At 47.6% G+C, this 17,500-nt stretch overlaps 4 protein-coding genes across 20 annotated transcripts in view; 3 read left to right on the forward strand and 1 right to left on the reverse strand.

Annotated features, from left to right (window-relative positions):
• LOC126577825 (lipoyltransferase 1, mitochondrial) overlaps positions 1-6,675 on the forward strand; it is a 7,490-nt gene extending 815 nt beyond the window's left edge. The window contains exons 2-5 of the mRNA XM_050239784.1: positions 1,658-1,765; positions 4,294-4,397; positions 4,475-4,751; positions 4,824-6,675. Coding sequence (XP_050095741.1) covers positions 1,658-1,765; positions 4,294-4,397; positions 4,475-4,751; positions 4,824-4,985 — 651 coding nt within the window. The 3' untranslated portion in view covers positions 4,986-6,675. The remainder of the gene's footprint in view (positions 1-1,657; positions 1,766-4,293; positions 4,398-4,474; positions 4,752-4,823) is intronic.
• A 222-nt stretch (positions 6,676-6,897) lies between these two features.
• On the forward strand, positions 6,898-7,797 carry LOC126577835 (cytochrome b-c1 complex subunit 7-like). The gene is made up of 3 exons (XM_050239795.1): positions 6,898-7,053; positions 7,239-7,286; positions 7,383-7,797. The coding sequence occupies exons 1-3, from the start codon at positions 7,017-7,019 to the stop codon at positions 7,628-7,630; spliced, it is 333 nt and encodes a 110-aa protein (XP_050095752.1). The 5' UTR covers positions 6,898-7,016; the 3' UTR covers positions 7,631-7,797.
• A 115-nt stretch (positions 7,798-7,912) lies between these two features.
• LOC126577824 (lysophosphatidylserine lipase ABHD12) lies at positions 7,913-15,420 on the forward strand. Of its 2 annotated transcripts, none has more exons than XM_050239782.1 (8): positions 7,913-7,985; positions 8,226-8,387; positions 8,491-10,698; positions 12,770-12,888; positions 12,972-13,150; positions 14,026-14,607; positions 14,679-14,840; positions 14,930-15,420. In XM_050239782.1, exons 3-8 carry the CDS (start codon positions 10,607-10,609, stop codon positions 15,092-15,094), a joined length of 1,299 nt encoding a protein of 432 aa, XP_050095739.1. In that variant the 5' UTR covers positions 7,913-7,985; positions 8,226-8,387; positions 8,491-10,606; the 3' UTR covers positions 15,095-15,420. The 2 variants fall into 2 exon arrangements, with proteins under 2 accessions (XP_050095739.1, XP_050095740.1); XM_050239783.1 differs by having other exon boundaries at positions 8,491-9,807.
• Positions 15,421-15,557: 137 nt separating this feature from the next.
• The window catches only part of LOC126577806 (uncharacterized), a 21,836-nt gene continuing 19,893 nt past the window's right edge, over positions 15,558-17,500 (reverse strand). For 15 of the 16 annotated variants that reach the window (XR_007608353.1, XR_007608350.1, XR_007608348.1 and 12 more), the window contains exons 15-16: positions 17,247-17,500; positions 15,558-16,843 (exon numbers count right to left, since the gene is read on the reverse strand). The exon at positions 17,247-17,500 is cut by the window's right edge and continues 115 nt beyond it. Coding sequence is in view for 1 of the 16 variants with exons in the window: in XM_050239760.1 (XP_050095717.1) it covers positions 16,822-16,843 (22 nt within the window). In the remaining 15 variants the exon portion in view is untranslated. The remainder of the gene's footprint in view (positions 16,844-17,246) is intronic. The other variant, XM_050239760.1, reaches the window with a different exon arrangement.

Consider the following 17,500-nt stretch of genomic DNA (forward strand, 5'->3'; position numbering starts at 1 on the left):
CGAGAGAAGGTCACAGGCACTGGAAGCGTACGTGCAATTGATCACGTAGTATCATGCCAACACGGCCGGAGTGCGTGCAGATCCACCCTCCCCGTTGAATCCTTAAAGCCTCTAGGGAATTCTCTGGCAGCTTTGCTCACTGACACCGTTCGGTGTTGCTAAGCGGTGCCGTTCTTTCGCTTTGTTTCTGTATCTTCTGAGGATGACGCAGCCTGACAACAAAGAACGAAACGGAGCAGAGAGGGATCCGCCGCGCCGCGAGTGGCAAGATAAAGAGGGACAAAGCGAGCCAAATAGATACAAGAAAGCTGATGTGGGAGAAGATGAATCGACCAAGTAAAAACACGCGTTTCACGTGTTTCGAGCGTGACCCACCAGAAAACCGGTTCTCGGATGGCCGCACGACACTTGGAATGGGGCGGCCGATCGGAAGGAAGCCCGCAGCGTTGCACCACTACATCGAGGCCATCGTGCACACGGTCGCTATGGAGGCGAGTGCACGTGCACTAACCATTGGCGCGTCCGCGAATCCGGCTTCGCGCACACACTGTTGCGTCTGTGAAGCCTGGAAGTATTGATCGTGTGGGGCATGATGATGGTGGCCCCACGCCATATTCTCAATGTGTGTGCTCTGGCCATCATCATCATCATCATCATGGCATTGCCTTATCTACTGCCGGCAGCACTCACACTGGGGTTCACTGATAAGCATTCAGTGCTGCTACTTTGCGTGTTCTGGCCTTTTTTTTACTGTTCACCAGCCCTAGACAGCGGGTGTCTCCCTTTAGGGGATGGGGATTAAGGAAGTGGCAACATGACGACGATGAACTCACGCAACGGTGCAGTGCCGGTGTTCACCCTTGAACCGCGGACCACTTGGCCAAGCGGCTCTATTGCTTAAGATTTTAACCCGGTTCGCTCGCAGGGGCTGCTGAACTCTGCGATGACTGGCCTAGGAAGAGCGAGAGAGAGAGAGCCATGGTCCGGGCTGTTGCTAGGCAATTCGCAGAACGTACGATTACTGTGATCGCTATATTGCCCTCCAGCGATGAGATTGCTCTCTGTTAGCGCGGCCATTGGTTTACGACGCGACGCGCGATGCTATCGTCCTTTCCCGCCGCCGTATCTGCTGTTGCCACTCTGTTTGTACATCCGACACCCAACAGCCGGTGTTGTTTGCCGGCTTTGCCATACTGGAACTATTAAAATGAAAACGTTGCCTGCATGGCTTCGTGGAGTCACTGGCCTCGCCGTAGGCCAGCGACAAGAATTTGTGGCTCTTCTGCAAGCAATCGAGATTTGTGTGGCCTTAAAGCTATTCACAACGAAGGACTTGTAACGGGTGGTTTTTTTTTTGTAGCCATTCCGTGAAACATGTTGTCCATGTTAATCTAACGAACTAGCACACTATGATCGTGGACAACCTTTGGCGAGTAACTTTGTCGTGTTCTACTAATCTAATCTACCGATTCTAGATTCCAGCTGGTAATGCTCGAGTCATGATTGTCGTTAAATTGTAAAAGTGTTCTAGTAAATCACTCGACAATTCCCCATAAAGGTTTAAAATACAATATCAATAAACTCCAGCGAGTAATAAACATGACCAACGCAAACAAACTCATCTCTAATTGCCAACCCATTCTCTTCGCTCTTGCAGATATCAGGCACGGCAGCAAAACTGGGCCAACCGAACGCTTATCATCACTGTACGCTCCTTGTTAACTCCAACAAACTGCACCTCGGAGCATCCCTTGCCAAAGATGACGTAAGTACTCGTAGCAGGGAGAAGATCAACAAGAGAGACAAAGTTGACCCCAAAATCACGCCATCAAGCACATAGCGGGCATTTCGCGATGAGAATTTGTTGCTAACCGTGTGGAACAACAGCTTTTTTTTGGGCGTTTACATACTCCGTCATCGGAGAGAGAGAGCCAATCTGAAGTCAAGAATGGTTCCCAGAACAAACAAGATAAACCGGTCCGGCGGAGCAAGTGGGGCGCGCGCGCGTTCGCTCGCGATCTTAAAAACAACAAACCCATTCGCCCATCCACCACCGACATCATGCACCGTGTGCGTGTTCGATGGCCAGCCGGCGTTCCATAAGCGTGGAAAGCGAAAGCAATGTTCCCGAGCTCGCAGATGTAAAAAAATTCGGCTTATCACCGAGGTGGGATGCAAGTGTTTGGCGTTTCGGTATTAACTCTAGAGGGAAATGTTTTATTGTTGTTGTTTTTTTCATGTTGAAGATGTTAGTAAAGATGTTTTATAGCCACCATTATTGTTCCGAGTAGACGGGGATGGTAATTGCTTCATCATGCTACGTACGATCACGATCGGTCGTTTACCTCGCTTGTTTGCGGGAGATCATTGTGTTGCATTAGAAAATCTCTGCCACTACAGTATCATCGGCATGCGAGAAGCAACGTTATTCTTCTTCCCTTGTGACTCCCTCAATCATTACACTTTATTCCACTGCGCGCTGTACTTTGAACAGTGCTGATTGTTATTTGTGATGCTTCGTCACCGCACAAACGATTACTCTGATAAATGTTTCGATAAGAGGCAACCCCAGCCCACAAACAAGATGAGGCAGAAAGGGGGTGCTGAGGGTGTGGGCAAAATTAAGGCCAAATGTCTTTGAACTGCTCCAGGAAACTCTCCCGCCCCCCCCCCCATCGTTTATACCGGTTGAATCCGGTTACTTTGTGTGCTCCTTGGCACACTGATAAGAGCTTCTTCTCGTGCGTTTCTTCCCTTTCCAACTGCCAATCCGTCTGGTCTACATTGTTTGGACTGTATGGTCCCGATCGCAAACCGGCTCGATCTGGTCTTGCGGCCGGGGCTCACGGGTGTATTTGGAACGTAATTTCGAAAACAACCAAGCTGCTGCCCTTTTGCTTATCTTGGATTGCCAAAAGGGTTTTGGGTCAAATGAAAGAAGAGGAAGAGTGAGCGAGCGGTGGTCGTTTTTGCAAACCATAACAATGAGGACCCCGGGGTGTGTGGCCAAATCAGTCAGCAGCTGGTGTGTGCGAGATAACAGCTGATCAGACAATCGCGGTGTGATGTGCGCGTTGCGTGGCAACAGATATCGAACCTTCTTGTGGGGTATGGACGCAAAGAGGTCGTGGAAAATTTCCAAAAGTCCCGAAATTATCTCGCGCGCCCAAAAACTTATCGTGATGATGTTCCATTGTTGTCCGCCACGCTTGGAGGGCATCGGCCACGCCAATCGGGGGGGTTTGATAAGGTTGAATGACACACGACTCCACGTGAGTAATAAGGCATAGATCGAAGACTAAGATCGCGACCTTAAAACATAGAATTACTGTACATTGTAAAAAAAAATCAATTGCAAAAAACAGTTGTAAATAACTTATCCAAAACCATTGTTTTAAGAATATTTAGATAAGAATCTAGAAGCGTTGCGTGTTTCTGGAATAATTGAAACATAGATCTCCGATCATATTGTCTTTGTGATCATGTTTTCGTTCGTAAACTCCAACGCTCTACACTCTTCCGGTTACGATATTGTCTCTCCAGCGTGTTGTACCCCGGCCCTAGCTCATCACAAACCATATGTTTTACGGTGGCACAGCTGATTGCCACACACTTTGTTGTTGTCTGCCACCGTTCACTCCCTCCAATGTAGTGGCGTCTGGTACACCCAGTTCGCTCAATTTATCTTGATTATACGTTCCGGGCACATCCAACACCAGCACCAGCAGCATCGTTTGAGCAGTCGAGATGACCGGACTGATTGAAACTGCTTCAAACCGGTTAACAAAAAAACGCTAGAATCGGTGCTAGAGAGGCGCCGCTCGAGCGTTGATCAAGAGGCCCTTTGAAAGGTAGTCCCTTGTACCGGTGTTTCAATGACGCCGCGGAAATACGCTATAAGGGTGCGTGTACTTTGACCACACGGCCACAACCCGCGGCTGCCTTTTTGTTGTTTTTCATGTGTACAAAAATAGCGAAGGACACCGCGGTATTCGTGTGTGTTGGAGAGCCTGGAGTGCTGGAGTTTGCTGGCGACGTAGCTGTTAACGTTGATAAGGGACCGTTAAATGAACCCCCACGGGGGGCTATACGGTGGAAGGTTATCGGCGTGGTCTGGGCGCAGGGTCTCGAACGAGGCCTCATTCCCGGCCAAGCTCTGCTGATTGCTGATATGACGATCGCAAAGTTAGCTAATAATGAAGCTAGTAGCACAACAGAAAACAAGCTCCGCCCCGGCCCGGATTCTTCATTGACTGATTGTGTGGTTCCGTTTTCTTCTTCTCCCGTTCACAGGTTGAAATAACAAGCAAGGCCACGGCATCGGTCCCGTCGCCCATTAAGAATCTAGTCGACGTGAACCGTACCGTCAACATCCAGCAGCTGCTTTCGGCTATCGGGTAAGCCACGTTCTTGGTGCGTGGTTGCAACAATGAACGCGATTTCTAACCGATTTTCTGTCCGTTCTTTCTTCCAGCTATGAGTTCCTACGGACCCCGGCCACTCAGCTGACCGATGGTGGCCGCGAGCTGCTGATGAAGCAACGTGGCTTCCAGCTGATCAATCCGACCGACAAATGGTTCCCGGGAATTAGCGAGTTGCGCACCAACTTTGCCTCCTGGGACTGGCGGTTCGGCAAGACGCCTGCCTTCTCGGTTCAGAAGACGATCCAGACGAAGGTGGGTGCAGCCGGTGGAAGCACGGAGCAGCCTTCATCACCTCACGACATGAAGGTGAAGGTGGATGTAGAAAAGGTAAGTCATTGCAATATGACACGCAAGTGGTCGTGCCGCAGGTTGTGCTAATTGTATCTCTTTTATCTCCAGGCACTCATCAAAGAAATCAGCCTGATCCTGCCGAACCACGAGCCGATTCCGGTGGTGTCGGATATGGTCGGTAAGCCGTACGATGAGGATTGCTTCCATGGCATTGCCGAAGCTCTGAAGGGTGCCAACACGGAGAGCATGCGACACGCAATGGGCTTATGAAGCTTGGAGCTACCGGTGCAGAAGGCTCCTGCCAGTTCCTTCGCACCTGATGGAGACGAACATGGCAGCGATCGATAATGACGACGACGACTTCATCTCTCCTTTCGTCAATTCTCTCTCTCTCTCAGCGCTTCTCTGTCCCGTTACGCTTTGTGATTAGCTCCCTACCGCTTCGGTACACTCCCGAGGGCCTGGCCGTTGTTTATGCATTAGAAACAAAGCGTGCAACCGTTCCATAGATGGGCAATCGAACGATGTGACATAATGACACACCTCTTGAACTTGCCCAGCAACAAACACAAACCACGTCACTCGCCTGTGGATCGGAAACAAACGGGCAGAAGGTGTCGTATCGATCGTTCTAACTGAGCCTAGTCGACCTTGCCTTGCTTGCCGGCCAGCGTGTGCACCGGTGCTAATCAGCTGTTTTTTGTTCGATTGGAAGGTTAGCGTGCCGTGCAGAAAGGAACGAAAAATTATGTATTCAACAACAAAACAGCATTGCACGCCGGTAGAGGACAGAATAACAAAATTAGCAAAGCAATTGCTCGAGCAACAGGTACACGCGGTCAGGGTTGGATGAGTAATTTGAAAATCGAAAAAATCCGATTCTCCTTCTAGCAACTCACAGCACCATTCGCATGCGCATAGTGGAATAGAGAGGATCGACGTGTTTTTTTTAAAGAATGTGATGTTTTAGATTAAATTTGACCATACAGTGCCTACGTTTAGCAAACATTTCACAATCGTAAACGGTTTGATGATCGCGATCGCGCCGATCCTTATGATGCAAATCAGAACAAAACGTTTGCCTGACATACAGCTGCCTTCTCTCAAGGTAGTTCGGTTCGCGCACAGTCATTTATGTTATTATTAGGTACCTCTTACGATTAGCGATGTTTACTCGCTGATAAACGTGTGCACGCGCATATTAGCGTGTGCCATTAACAGCAACAAAATTGACGACAGACCGGTGAAACCGAGTCCGATGATAAGCAGGAACGTGCAGCTTAGGCAGCAAGTATTCATCGTGATCACGCTACAACTTACACACTATCGATAGGATGACGGCACATGAAGCGTTTTTATATTACTGGATCACACAACACACTTGACGTTCGGTTTGATAGCTTTTAGTTTAGATAGATTGGCTCTTTCTCACCCGATGCATCGGTATTAGTTGGATGGGATGGGTGAGCGGCGTCAAGGAACCCATCGTCCATTAACATCTGATACCAGGTGCCGGGTGTATCAAGGGATACATCAAGAATACGATCATATCATCCGTTCCGTTAGACCACGGCCAGTCCAGTAGATGCTTTGGCTCCGTTTGGCCGCCGTTAGTCTATCGTTTTGGCATCACATTTTCGACTGAGGAATAGATTCTTAAACATTGTGCTTGTTAGGATTATGCTTGATGGGTTCAATTTTCCCCCATTTCTCTTTCTTTCCTTCAGAGGATCACACGATATTTTAATCAATTCTGTTTACTTGTGCTTAACTTTCAATTGTCCGGAAGTTGTGGATGCACTGTTTCGAGGGATAGCGATGTCAAAAAGAGACTAGTTAAGGCGAATTATATACCAGTTGTGGATAGTCTACAGTGAAACGTTATGTACCACCTAAGCTTACTTGTACTACGATAAAGAAAACGCAATTCAATAAAAAAGAATGAATATACTTTATTAAATCGCGGTAATTTAACTTATTTAATAAGGAAAGAAGATCCCATAGGTTTAATATTGAACTTGATGGCTATTTCCATGCCGCATTTAATCAAGAAAACAATAGTAAACAGGCTAGTAAAAATGTGAAAAGGATGTGCGTTAACGTATTTCTTCAGGACTCGTTTGAATTGAAGACGTCAGATCAAATGGTGAAGCGTACATTTTAAACGCAGCTGATATTTCAAGACGTTTCGCTGACGTTTCCTCTTTGACGTTTGCAAGTCGCAATTTTTGATCACTTTTTTTGTGAAAAGTCGTGATAAAAAGTCCTTCGAGGTTTGCGAAAACTCTTTCGACGGTAAAAATGTCGTACGTTGCCCGCAAAGGACCTAAAGTTGCCTGTAAGTGGAACCATCCGGCTATCCTTAAGCGGCTCTTGCGGTGGTGCCAAGGTTTCCCGAATGAAACTTGAGCGCTGCACCGCTTGCTGAAAATTACATAATTCAGTGAAACTCGAAGGGTCCGAAAGGTGTTTACTAAAGTTTGTTTTCTTACTTTCTTTCATGCTCCCGCGTCCGTAAAACAGCTGCCCTTGGCAAGTGGGCCTACAACTTGGCTGGATTCAACCAGTACGGTAAGTGCACGATTTGTTGCTAATCCGTGTTCCGGCTGTCAGTGGCGGTGGTTTGCGGCGATCCTGGTTTAACCTTTTATTTCCCATCGACCGTAGGTCTGCACCGTGACGATTGTCTCTATGAGAACGATGATGTGAAGGAAGCGATCCGCCGCCTGCCGGAGAAGCTGAAGGATGAGCGCAACTTCCGCATCACCCGCGCCCTGCACCTCTCGATGACGAAAACCATCCTGCCGAAGGAACAGTGGACCAAGTACGAGGAGGACACCAAGTACCTGGAACCGTATCTGGATGAGGTCGTCCGAGAGCGCGATGAGAAGGTCAAGTGGGAATCGAACAAGTAAACCCAGTCGCAGGCCGATAGCAGCGCAACAAAGGAGCGGAACACACCGGTCCGGGTGAGGTCGCCGGTTTGACCATCGACAGCGATCCCCGGGGCGAGCCAACGGCTTTCGTGTGTTTGTGTGAAATATTAGGAATAAATCATGTACGGTTGAAACAAACATAAAAACGGTTTACGTGCGATTAAAGAATCATCCAGAATTTTATGCGAGGAACCGAGAGGCAGCTGATTGTGACAGCTCGGACGACATCGATTTGTTTGTTTACATTGGTTGGCGTTGCTGGGCAGAAGAAGAGCGTGGGAAATGGGCAGCACGCGAAAAGCAAGCCTCGATCGTCTATCGAAAGCGAAAAAACGTAAGTAAACGCATGAAAAAATAATCAGGACCTCTTTGCTACACCATCTTGCATCACAATTCATTTGACTACTAAAATTATCGGATGCCTTTTGGTTCAACAAAAAAGATACGATGGCAAAGTGTTTTCATACGCCTAGCCTACTCAGTGATATCGATCGCCTTAATCGTCAGGTGTAGCAGAGATAAAAATTGAATCACTTCGCGGTGTGAGAACATCCTTTCCATTTCCCTTCCCTAGGTACACCGGTTGTAGCAGCAAATGGGAAAGCAACAGCTGTGAGCACTTTACATCCAAGGATGTGACGGTTGCAACTGGTCCTTGCACACCACCTGCCCTTCTTCGCATTAAGCTCCTTCCAAACAAACGACACGGCAAGCAGCCGTGATTGCGCTGTACGGGGTAATTATGTTCGTCATTAAACATGAATCGTTGCGGTGGCAACGAACACTGGCCAAAACTATTCGCAACCTAATAGAAGCCTGGTTTTTTTTTGTATTTACAGCATACAAGCGGCCATACAGTTACATCACCGCAAATGCTCTCGGAGCTACACCAAACCTACCAACGGCCACCAGCCCAACCATCAGCAGCAACAGCAGCTGCAACGGCCAACCGGTTTAAATAAGCGATCTTCGCTCCTCACGGGCCACCACCTATTTCCGTTCACGTGAGCGCAACGAAGCTCCCGCAACGCTCGTGCCAATTCCACCGAGGACACACGATTGTCAGAATTGTCCTATATATTTTCAGACCCCTTCCCCCCACCGGGTGTGCCGGTATTGCAAGAGAAAAGAAGAAGAAAAAGATAGATCGCGACAGCCGCCCCACGTTACCGACGTCAATTGGCGATCGCGAACAGCAGCGTGGTGGAACAACGGCGCAAAAAGTCGTCAACGACGTAAACGTGAGCCCCAAAATACGTGCAAGAGCAAGCGTTGTCTATTAGATCACTTTTCTTCCAAACGCACTTGCTGCTCTGCCTGATGGCTCTGCGTTGCTAGCATCCCACGGCCTCCCCCCGCGCCGGGCATTACTCAACGTGTTTCTGTTACGCATCCCGAGACCGGTCGAGATCTTGCTGCGGATGTCGCGGTCTGTGCGCGCGTGTTCGTCAACAATTTTAATGATCGTGTTTTGCAAAACAGGCCAAACACGAAGCCGAAACGATCGCGGTTTATGTTTTATTCCTCTTTTTCCCGCCGCTCTCGGTGGCAGAGCAAATATTCGCCGAGTCCATTTACAATCCAACCGTTGTCGCTCTTGCCAGTGCACTTGGCCGCAGCAGTGATCGCAGTAGAGTTTTTGAAGCGTGTTAGATCGTTGTTCTGGATGCAGTTATCAAAGTTAGAGCCGGGCGATACACAGTAATGATGACCGTTCATGGTTTATCGAGAGGAAAGCGTGGGCATTGATCCGTGGACCGATATTACGGCGAGGTGCGCCCCATCGGTTCGCAATATCGAAAATTGCAATCCGGCCCCAGTCCGGCGTGCGAAAGTGTTGGTGGCAACGCACAATTGGCTCGCGACAATCGTGCACACAGGCGCATCTTCCGCGCAATTACGCGGTTGTACTATCGTGGCCGCTTGTTGTTCGATTGTAGGTGGCTGCTGTGTTGCTGCTGTTGTCGCTGGTGGTGTTGGTGGTAGTGGTGTAGAACATCGGATAGTAGCAGCCTTTTCCCGTTAATCAACCGCCGACCGGGAGTCGCCACAACGCCATCGCCTTGTTCTTGCCAGCAGTTTGTTCTCGGTCGTCCTGCCAGCCACAACCGCGCCCCAGGCATGTACTGGTCCTACCGGCGGCGCGCTCTCAAAAGGTGATTACCACACAACGCCGTCGACGTCGACGGGGACGAGGAGGAGGACGTAAGCATCGGTGGGCTAGTGCGTAATGTTTCCATTCGCGGGAGGCGCACGTATCGCGGTGAAAAATCTACAGTTGAAGTAGACAATCCTTCGTGCTTCGTGCTAGTAACCGTGTTGGGGCGTCTCCATGACAACGGCCCTAGTCTAGTGTGCGCGTGTATGCGTGGTGCAACAAGTTCTCATTCTTTCAGTCTCCGAACCGTCGGTGTTCTATCGGCCGTCTGGAATGATTCATACCGAGTTCTTATTGCCAGAAGAAAGGATCCCATTGTTCTCGAGTTTAGCGTGACAAAGCGCCGTAGTGGATGATGCTGGTTGGTGTCGTTTGGTTGAACGAATAACAACGCCTTCAGATCGGTTGCAAGTGGACCGACAACGACGACGACGGTTCGTCGGTGTGTTTCTGGAAGGATTTAGATCCTCACAATTGGCGTGTTATCTGCCACGTAATCGTCAGGCGTGTGGGGCGCACCAGTCGTGACCGTGTATTTGCTGACTGTTGCGCTTTCCGGGCACTGGGTGTACTGCAACTGCATTGAGGCGAATTTGCTTTCGAGTTTGGTGCGTGTGCCGTGTGTGTTTTTGGTTTTTCGCTTGTGTGTGCAATTTTGCTACCCTTCCTTCTCCACCAAACCCCAACCACCACCACTACCACCCTCTCTGAACGTGGGTCGGGAGCTCCCGTAGTGTTGCTAGACCTTCCGGAACCGGAACAGCGAGACCACCGAAACAACAACAGCCAGCAGCAAAATGGTGTGGTTCGATCTCGATCGGCTTATAACCGATCTCTTCAAGACCACCGTACTGCCCGGGATACCGGTGGTGCTCTGGTTGACCGATCTGTAAGTACCCCAAAGCCTGCTGCTTAGCCAACGGAAAGCATCGTTTTCCGCTCCCTAACTCGCTCCCCCTATTGTGTCACACTCGTTCCTCGTTGGCTTGCTTTGTTGTGTGTGGTTCCCACAGCTGTAACGGCACCTACTTTGATTTTATTGCTCTTTCCCCCAAATCGATGCCTGATCACAATGTCCCGTCGTCCTCCTTGTCTCACATGCACCGCACGTTCCCTCGGTTCCTCCTGGTGTGTTAATTGAATCGACCAGACGCTCCAAACGGACACAGTGTCAAGGACATTGCGGTGACGACAACCGTTGCGATCACTTCAAATTCTTATCACCAATTTGCCTTGCTTATTGGCCTGCAACAACAAGCATCAAGTTGTAGTTAATTCTTTTATTGGATTTTCCATCTGGCTCTGGCATTTGTCTGTTATTTTTATCAGCTAACTCGATCCGCTCAGATCACTTCTCTAATGATCGCTACACTGCCCCGTCATTCGTCTTATGTAACTGCGAAGCTTGAATCTTGCGCTTCCTGGTTATCACCTGTGCCAATCCGACGGCACCAAGGATTCCTCCCGGCAGCGATAAACAACGAGCCCAATGGCGACTGTATGTCAGCGCTGCCTATGTTTCAATGAATGCGTTTGTAAAGTCTAAATGATTCGCTTGTTATGTTGGGCAAGCAGGAAATCTAGGAAAAAGGGATGTAATTCGTTCAACAGAATAGTTAATAGAAATATCACGTTTAAAGTATCAAATATGGTAAATCAAATTTGAACTATTTCTAATTATCTTACAAATTAACTACTCAACCACCAGCCAGGTGTGGACACTGCGAAATTGTTCAATATTAACCGTTTGTTGTTTCTGATTTGACTGTTTTTTTTTTAATAATGATCGTAATACCATTACTAACAACGCATATAACAAACATCAAGCTTACTCTGTAACAGGAAGGAGATAAGCTGATAATGTGTTAGTGTTTTACGAATACGATCGATTACGAACTGGTGTTCTACCCTAGAGAACAAATTAGATATTTTTTATGTAGAAATAGTTGGAAAGAAAATTTGTTTTTTTATGTAGAAATATTTGGGAAGAGAAAAAAAAGTTTGATTGATTAAAAAAAACATCATTCCTAAAGTCCAATTGGATGATTTCTAATCTAATTTAACCATAAGATCAATTCAAAAATATCATTTTGAATAGTCCTTTACGTTATTCAAAGTAATTACAAGGATCTCGCTCTTAAGCTCTTCGAGTTTTTGTGTTATCGAGCATATTTGTGTGTTCTCTACTAAGCATATTTTACTTCCACTAATGTTCATCGAACTGTTGGGAGATATTCATCACAATTCCTAGACGTATTTCATGATCTATGCGGTTCAATCGCACAATTGAGTGTTCCTTTAGTATCACTTTCATTTCCGATCACTATTTCTGGCCTCTGGCCGTTCATTTGTAGCGGTTGATAGTAAATGGCTAATCTTAATTAGTAACCTACATTGTGACGCCAATAAACAACCGCAAACGGTACTCGCGTGTGGCAAACGTTAGCGCCTGCCACAAACACTACTCCTAACGCTGATGTCGTCCTCCACCGCCACGTTCAGGGTCAAGTGCATACCCTACTAGCCCCCCCTGGTGGGTGGGAGATACCGAATGCAATGGGCAGATGGGTTGCACACTACTAGTTGGCCTCTGCAGAGCGTCATCGTCGAATCGTATGCATCTTCTACGCGCCCTCTCGGCTAAACACACTTATCGCACCTCACGATCGCACCATCATCGGACCATGGCGCAGACTCGCTAGTTCTGCCTAGGTGTCTGGCGCGATGTCACGCTACAAGTAAAGTTTCCCGAATGGTTTTCCATTTTCTGTCCCACGTGTCTCTCTATTTCTTTCTCTCTGTCTGTATGCGACATTGTTTGCCACGCAAATTCCTTTTTATGTGTATCAAATCGTTTATTATCAAAAATCTTTTTACGCACCTTTAAAAAACCATGTGCCGGTTGTGGTTGATGTTGATTTTTCGTTCTCTTTTTACCCTCGATGTACGATCTTTTCCAGGATCGGACTGCGGACGTGCCAGTTCGCGCTGCTGGTGTTTTTGATTGTGTTCGTCGTGATGCCGATCATCTTCAAGTTTTCGTTTGCGATGCAAAAGAGCATACTATTTCTGACCTTCAGTAAGTATCGCGCCCCTCCCCAAATTAGAGCCAAGGTTTGATACAATGTGTTCTTCATTCTGTTTCGCCCCAAAAAACACCAGTCTCCTATCCACCGAATCTGGACCTGAAGCGACCGGAAAAGAGTGGTCTGTATGCGACGAGAAACTTCTACATCAACTACCGCGACCAGGAGGAGGATCTCGGCGTCGATATAGCGGTGTGGCACGTGCTACCCAACGATCTGGTGCGCCGCTACGCCAAGGAACTGCACGTTGATGAGGTAACCTTTCGCACTGCGTCCGCCGAAACCAATGTTACGCTCTTACTTTTAGCCTGCAACGCATCTCGGTCGGTCAAGAAAGGGAGGAAAACCCGGGAAGGAACCGATGACAGTCGTGTGTCTGGCAGTTTGCGAATCTGGCTTCAATTCGGGCCGATATGACGGCGATCGTCGTCGTGGCCTTTGCACACACCGGGTCGGTTAGGGCTATTTTTATCAATCCAATCGCAGCATCGTCTTCGGTGTGCGCACTTCTTCCGCTGGTTGGTGGCCGCCGATGGTCACACGACACGCGAAGGCAGTATTTATATCAGCGCATCACCTCGACTCGTGTGCTGGTAGCGAACGTAGCCGAGTGGATTGTCGGGGGGGGGGGGGGGGGGCGATACTCCATTCTCATGCAATCGCCGGTAACTAAGTACATTATGTAATTACGAGCCAATTGATGAGGGCAGCACAAGACTCCATCAAAACACTTTCGCTGCATTTTGTCAGGGAATCACGAGGGTTCGTGTTTAAAAAAAAAAGATGGTTTCGGTGGCTCCTCATGCGATCGTGGCAGGTGCAAGCGATGGTAGATTGGATGACATTATGATAAATATTTAACGATGCCAATCAAACGTAAACCAGGGGCACACAGTTACTTTAGAATGAGACAAAGGAATGAGTATTGATTGATGATTCAGGGCCAGGGTCTTTGTGGATCGATAGTTCCCTTTTGATTGTGACAAAGAAATCTTAGAAGAAGATTACAGTTTGAGTTTATGTACAATTGCAGACACAATATGATCGTTTTGCTATAGAACGTCTGTCTGGTGCGGCCAGAAATGGAAGAATTCATTTACTAATGGCTCTTTCCGGCTCTCACCCTACAGAACACAATACCGAATACAACGATATCAACCGAAGAGCCAAGTATAGCGCGTGGCGGAAGCATTATCGCGAGCGATGGAGCCGATAACCAGACCGATCAACAGCTAGAGCAGCGCTTTCGTCCCATCGAGCAGATCCTTCGCGCGGATGGTTTCAATCCATCGGATGAGCACCATCAGAAGGAGCTGTTCGAAGCTAGCCTTCGGGCTACGACGAACGATGTGGTGCTTTACCTGCACGGCAATACGGCTTCCCGCGGTGCGACCCATCGAGTGGAGCTGTACAAAATGCTACGGTCGCTCAACTATCACGTGATCGCGATGGATTACCGGGGCTACGGTGATTCGGCCAGCCTCTCGCCGACGGAACGGGGTGTCGTGTTCGATGCCCTGGCCGTGTATCAGTACGTGACGAGCATCACGAAGAATCCGGTCTATCTGTGGGGCCATTCGCTCGGTACCGGTGTCTCAACCCATCTGCTGTCATTGCTGACCGAGATGAGCTTACCGGGGCCACGGGCCGTCGTGCTCGAGAGTCCGTTCAACAACATTCGTGAGGAGATTTGTGCGCATCCGTTCTCGAAGGTAAATGCGACACAAAAAGGGGCCAATTCGGGCGTGTTTAAACATTTGTTCCTCTTCTCATTTTCTCGTAGTTGTATCGTCATTTGCCGTGGTTCGACTACACGGTGTCCAGGCCAATGTACAACAACATGTTGCGCTTCGAGTCCGATCAGCACATCGCCGAGTTCCGGCAACCGGTGTTGATCTTGCACGCTGAAGATGATCTTGTCGTGCCATTCGACCTAGGTTACAAGGTAAGCGTGCATCTTGTAGTCAATTCCCTCCTCGCCGCTCGATTGATGATCGATCTTTTCCTTCTTTCGCCTACTGTGCCATCCGGTAGCTGTACCGGAAAGCACTCGACACTCGCGGCAAGTCCTGGGGACCGATCGAGTTTCATCGTTTCGAAAAGTCCAGCCATTACGGCCACAAGCATATCTGCCGGGCACCCAATCTGCCGGAAATTGTCGTACGCTTTTTCCACAACTATCGGGACGCACAGTACTAGAGTTTTGGTTCTCGATCGATCAAAGTTCACTGGAAAAAGGTGCGCTGCTGCTGCTGCCACGAGCGTTACGACCAAACAGAGGAGACCTGTGACAATAGAACGGTGATGCATCTGTGACTGATGAAAGGGCGTGACACGCAACATGTAAAACAAGGAATCCGAAAAGTGCTAATAAGTGTTAGGTGGTAGTTTTCTATGCTTTGGCACCCGATGCCAAACTGTTACATAGCATGTAGATGTAGCACGTAAGTAAGTATATGTATACGTAGCTGACCAAATATATAGAGTTATACATTGTCCTTTGCCGACGGTTCTAAGGTAATCTTAATAGACATCTATAGGGACACGCAGGGCCACAGGATGCATATAGAAGCAGACATGTTTTAGATGATCTATTGAGAATTATTGATTGGTCAATAAAGAGAAACAGAATAGCACCAACAACAGTACCTAGTAAGTGAATTTTCTGCTTCTTTGGACTTCTCTTTTTATTTTTCTTCCAACAAGATTTTACAAAACTTCCATAAGTATTACGTAATCAAGTAACAGAAAACACAGAGCGGTGACAGAGTAAAAGTTAACACATGATGATCCAACCGAGAAAGTGTTCCCATACGCCAATTTCCCCATACACTAGTTTCAAGACAGAACTAACAGACCTCCGGGAGGGGGAAATCCTACTACAAGTTACGAAATATGCTACCAGTGCCCGTTCCTTTTACACGTTAACATTCCCACCACATGACGCTTGTTAGTTAACTTTTATTTCTTTTCCACTTGAAACCATGACTTTTGCAAATTTCCACATTTTTTGTTACTATTTCTGAGTTCCCCTCTAGTGATTGTGATGGCATTTTGCGCGTTTGGTCACTAATAACCTTCTATGTTACCTTTCACGGCACTCCATTCGGTGAGTACAATCTCTTCGGCAGTAGCAGCCGTCTGGTTCGCTTTATTTAAAAAATAATAATAATAAGGACTATCTCGAGCAGCTCGAAAACTCCCGACAACGGGCACTGCCACCGTTGGGCACTGTGTGTGTTTAACACCATTCGAAAAGCTTCTCCGGTCGTTCGCAAGGGATTCTTTTGGTTGCACCTACGGTCCAGGGTAGATACATTTTCCGTGCTGTGCAGTAGTGCCCGTTTGTACTTGGTTGAACGTTTTTGTTTTTTCTTGACTAAACGAGTGATAGGGTAACAACAGTAACAACACTCTATCGGGGTGTCACGCCTACGGGTGGCTTCCTAACATGAGAAGACAACAACGTAACAACGCAAGCTATGGTGCAGCGCCCATAGGATAAGAGAGCTATAGGGAAGAAGGTGTCGAGGTATAAAAATTTTTAGATATAGAAACCACGTGATAGAGAGATTAGTGAGATGCAATGGTAACTAATACAGCAAACCGGTAAAAGCGTACATCGTCGTTAGTCGTTAAATAGATCGTATAGAGTTTTCGTTGAGAAATCTTTTCGAGAAGTTTGGTGCTTTTGCTTTTATCTTGGATAGTTTGCCTGTTCTAATGTAGCTTATTCGCTTCTTTCCTGAATCGGTTGATTGACGTTTCTATCACACGCCGGGCACATGTAGCGCACATGAGATGCAGTTTAGTGTTGGTTCGGATAAATGCTCCTTTGGCAGAGATGTGTGCTTCGTACTCGATTCATTCCATTGACTATCAGATTCTTTTGGGTGTGCGTTTATCCATCCTCCATACGACTCCGCTTATTTCCATGGCCATGGTAAACTGAAAGACATAGGACAGCGTTAATGTTTTGTATTCCCAACATGAATCCAACGGTCGAAATATTAAAATCGCGGAATGCAAAGTTAAAGATAAAGGTTTACAGCACAGGAAAAGTACGGAAAGCATACTGCGGAACAACAGGGATTGTATTTTAAAACACACAAAAGCAAAGCCACACAAAGACATCAGGCGGTATTAAATAACATAGAAATCATTCATTGTAAAAGAAAGATATTGTAAAGGAGGTTGAAAAAATAACAAAAGTGACTTGTTATCACACTTGCATACGCTAAATCACACAGGGAACATGGAGTTGAGCATTGTTAGTCCATATTGTTACCGAAAAGCAAATAGACAAACCACGCGCACGCACAGCAAGTCGCATCACAAACGCATCACTTACGGACTTGGCTCCGTGTGGAGAACGAGTTGTCGCGTAATGCCCGTGGGATGGACCGTTGGAAGCAATTAACTGAGAGACGGGGCGGAGCTTTTGAGGCTTTGGACTACTCGTTTTCCGGCAGTGCTGGAGGAGGGATAGTTTGGTGCGGTAGTGCGCGAATAATACAGGTGCAACAGGGACGGACCAACCAACACACTTCAGGTTTATCTTGGGGTCCTAATCTTCGTTTAAGTAGAACAGTAGCGTATTTCACC

This window comes from Anopheles aquasalis, chromosome 3, assembly GCF_943734665.1.
Source record: "Anopheles aquasalis chromosome 3, idAnoAquaMG_Q_19, whole genome shotgun sequence".
Classification (NCBI taxonomy): Eukaryota; Metazoa; Arthropoda; class Insecta; order Diptera; family Culicidae; genus Anopheles; species Anopheles aquasalis.

Coding starts and splice junctions, on each gene's coding strand:
- LOC126577835 (XM_050239795.1), top strand. CDS start 7,017: ATGTCGTACGTTGCCCGCAAAGGACCTAAAGTTGCCT. Junction 7,054..7,238: donor CAAAGGACCTAAAGTTGCCT/GTAAGTGGAACC, acceptor TCCGTAAAACAG/CTGCCCTTGGCAAGTGGGCC. Junction 7,287..7,382: donor GGCTGGATTCAACCAGTACG/GTAAGTGCACGA, acceptor CATCGACCGTAG/GTCTGCACCGTGACGATTGT.
- LOC126577824 (XM_050239782.1), top strand. CDS start 10,607: ATGGTGTGGTTCGATCTCGATCGGCTTATAACCGATCTCTTCAAGACC. Junction 10,699..12,769: donor GTGCTCTGGTTGACCGATCT/GTAAGTACCCCA, acceptor GATCTTTTCCAG/GATCGGACTGCGGACGTGCC. Junction 14,608..14,678: donor GTGCGCATCCGTTCTCGAAG/GTAAATGCGACA, acceptor ATTTTCTCGTAG/TTGTATCGTCATTTGCCGTG.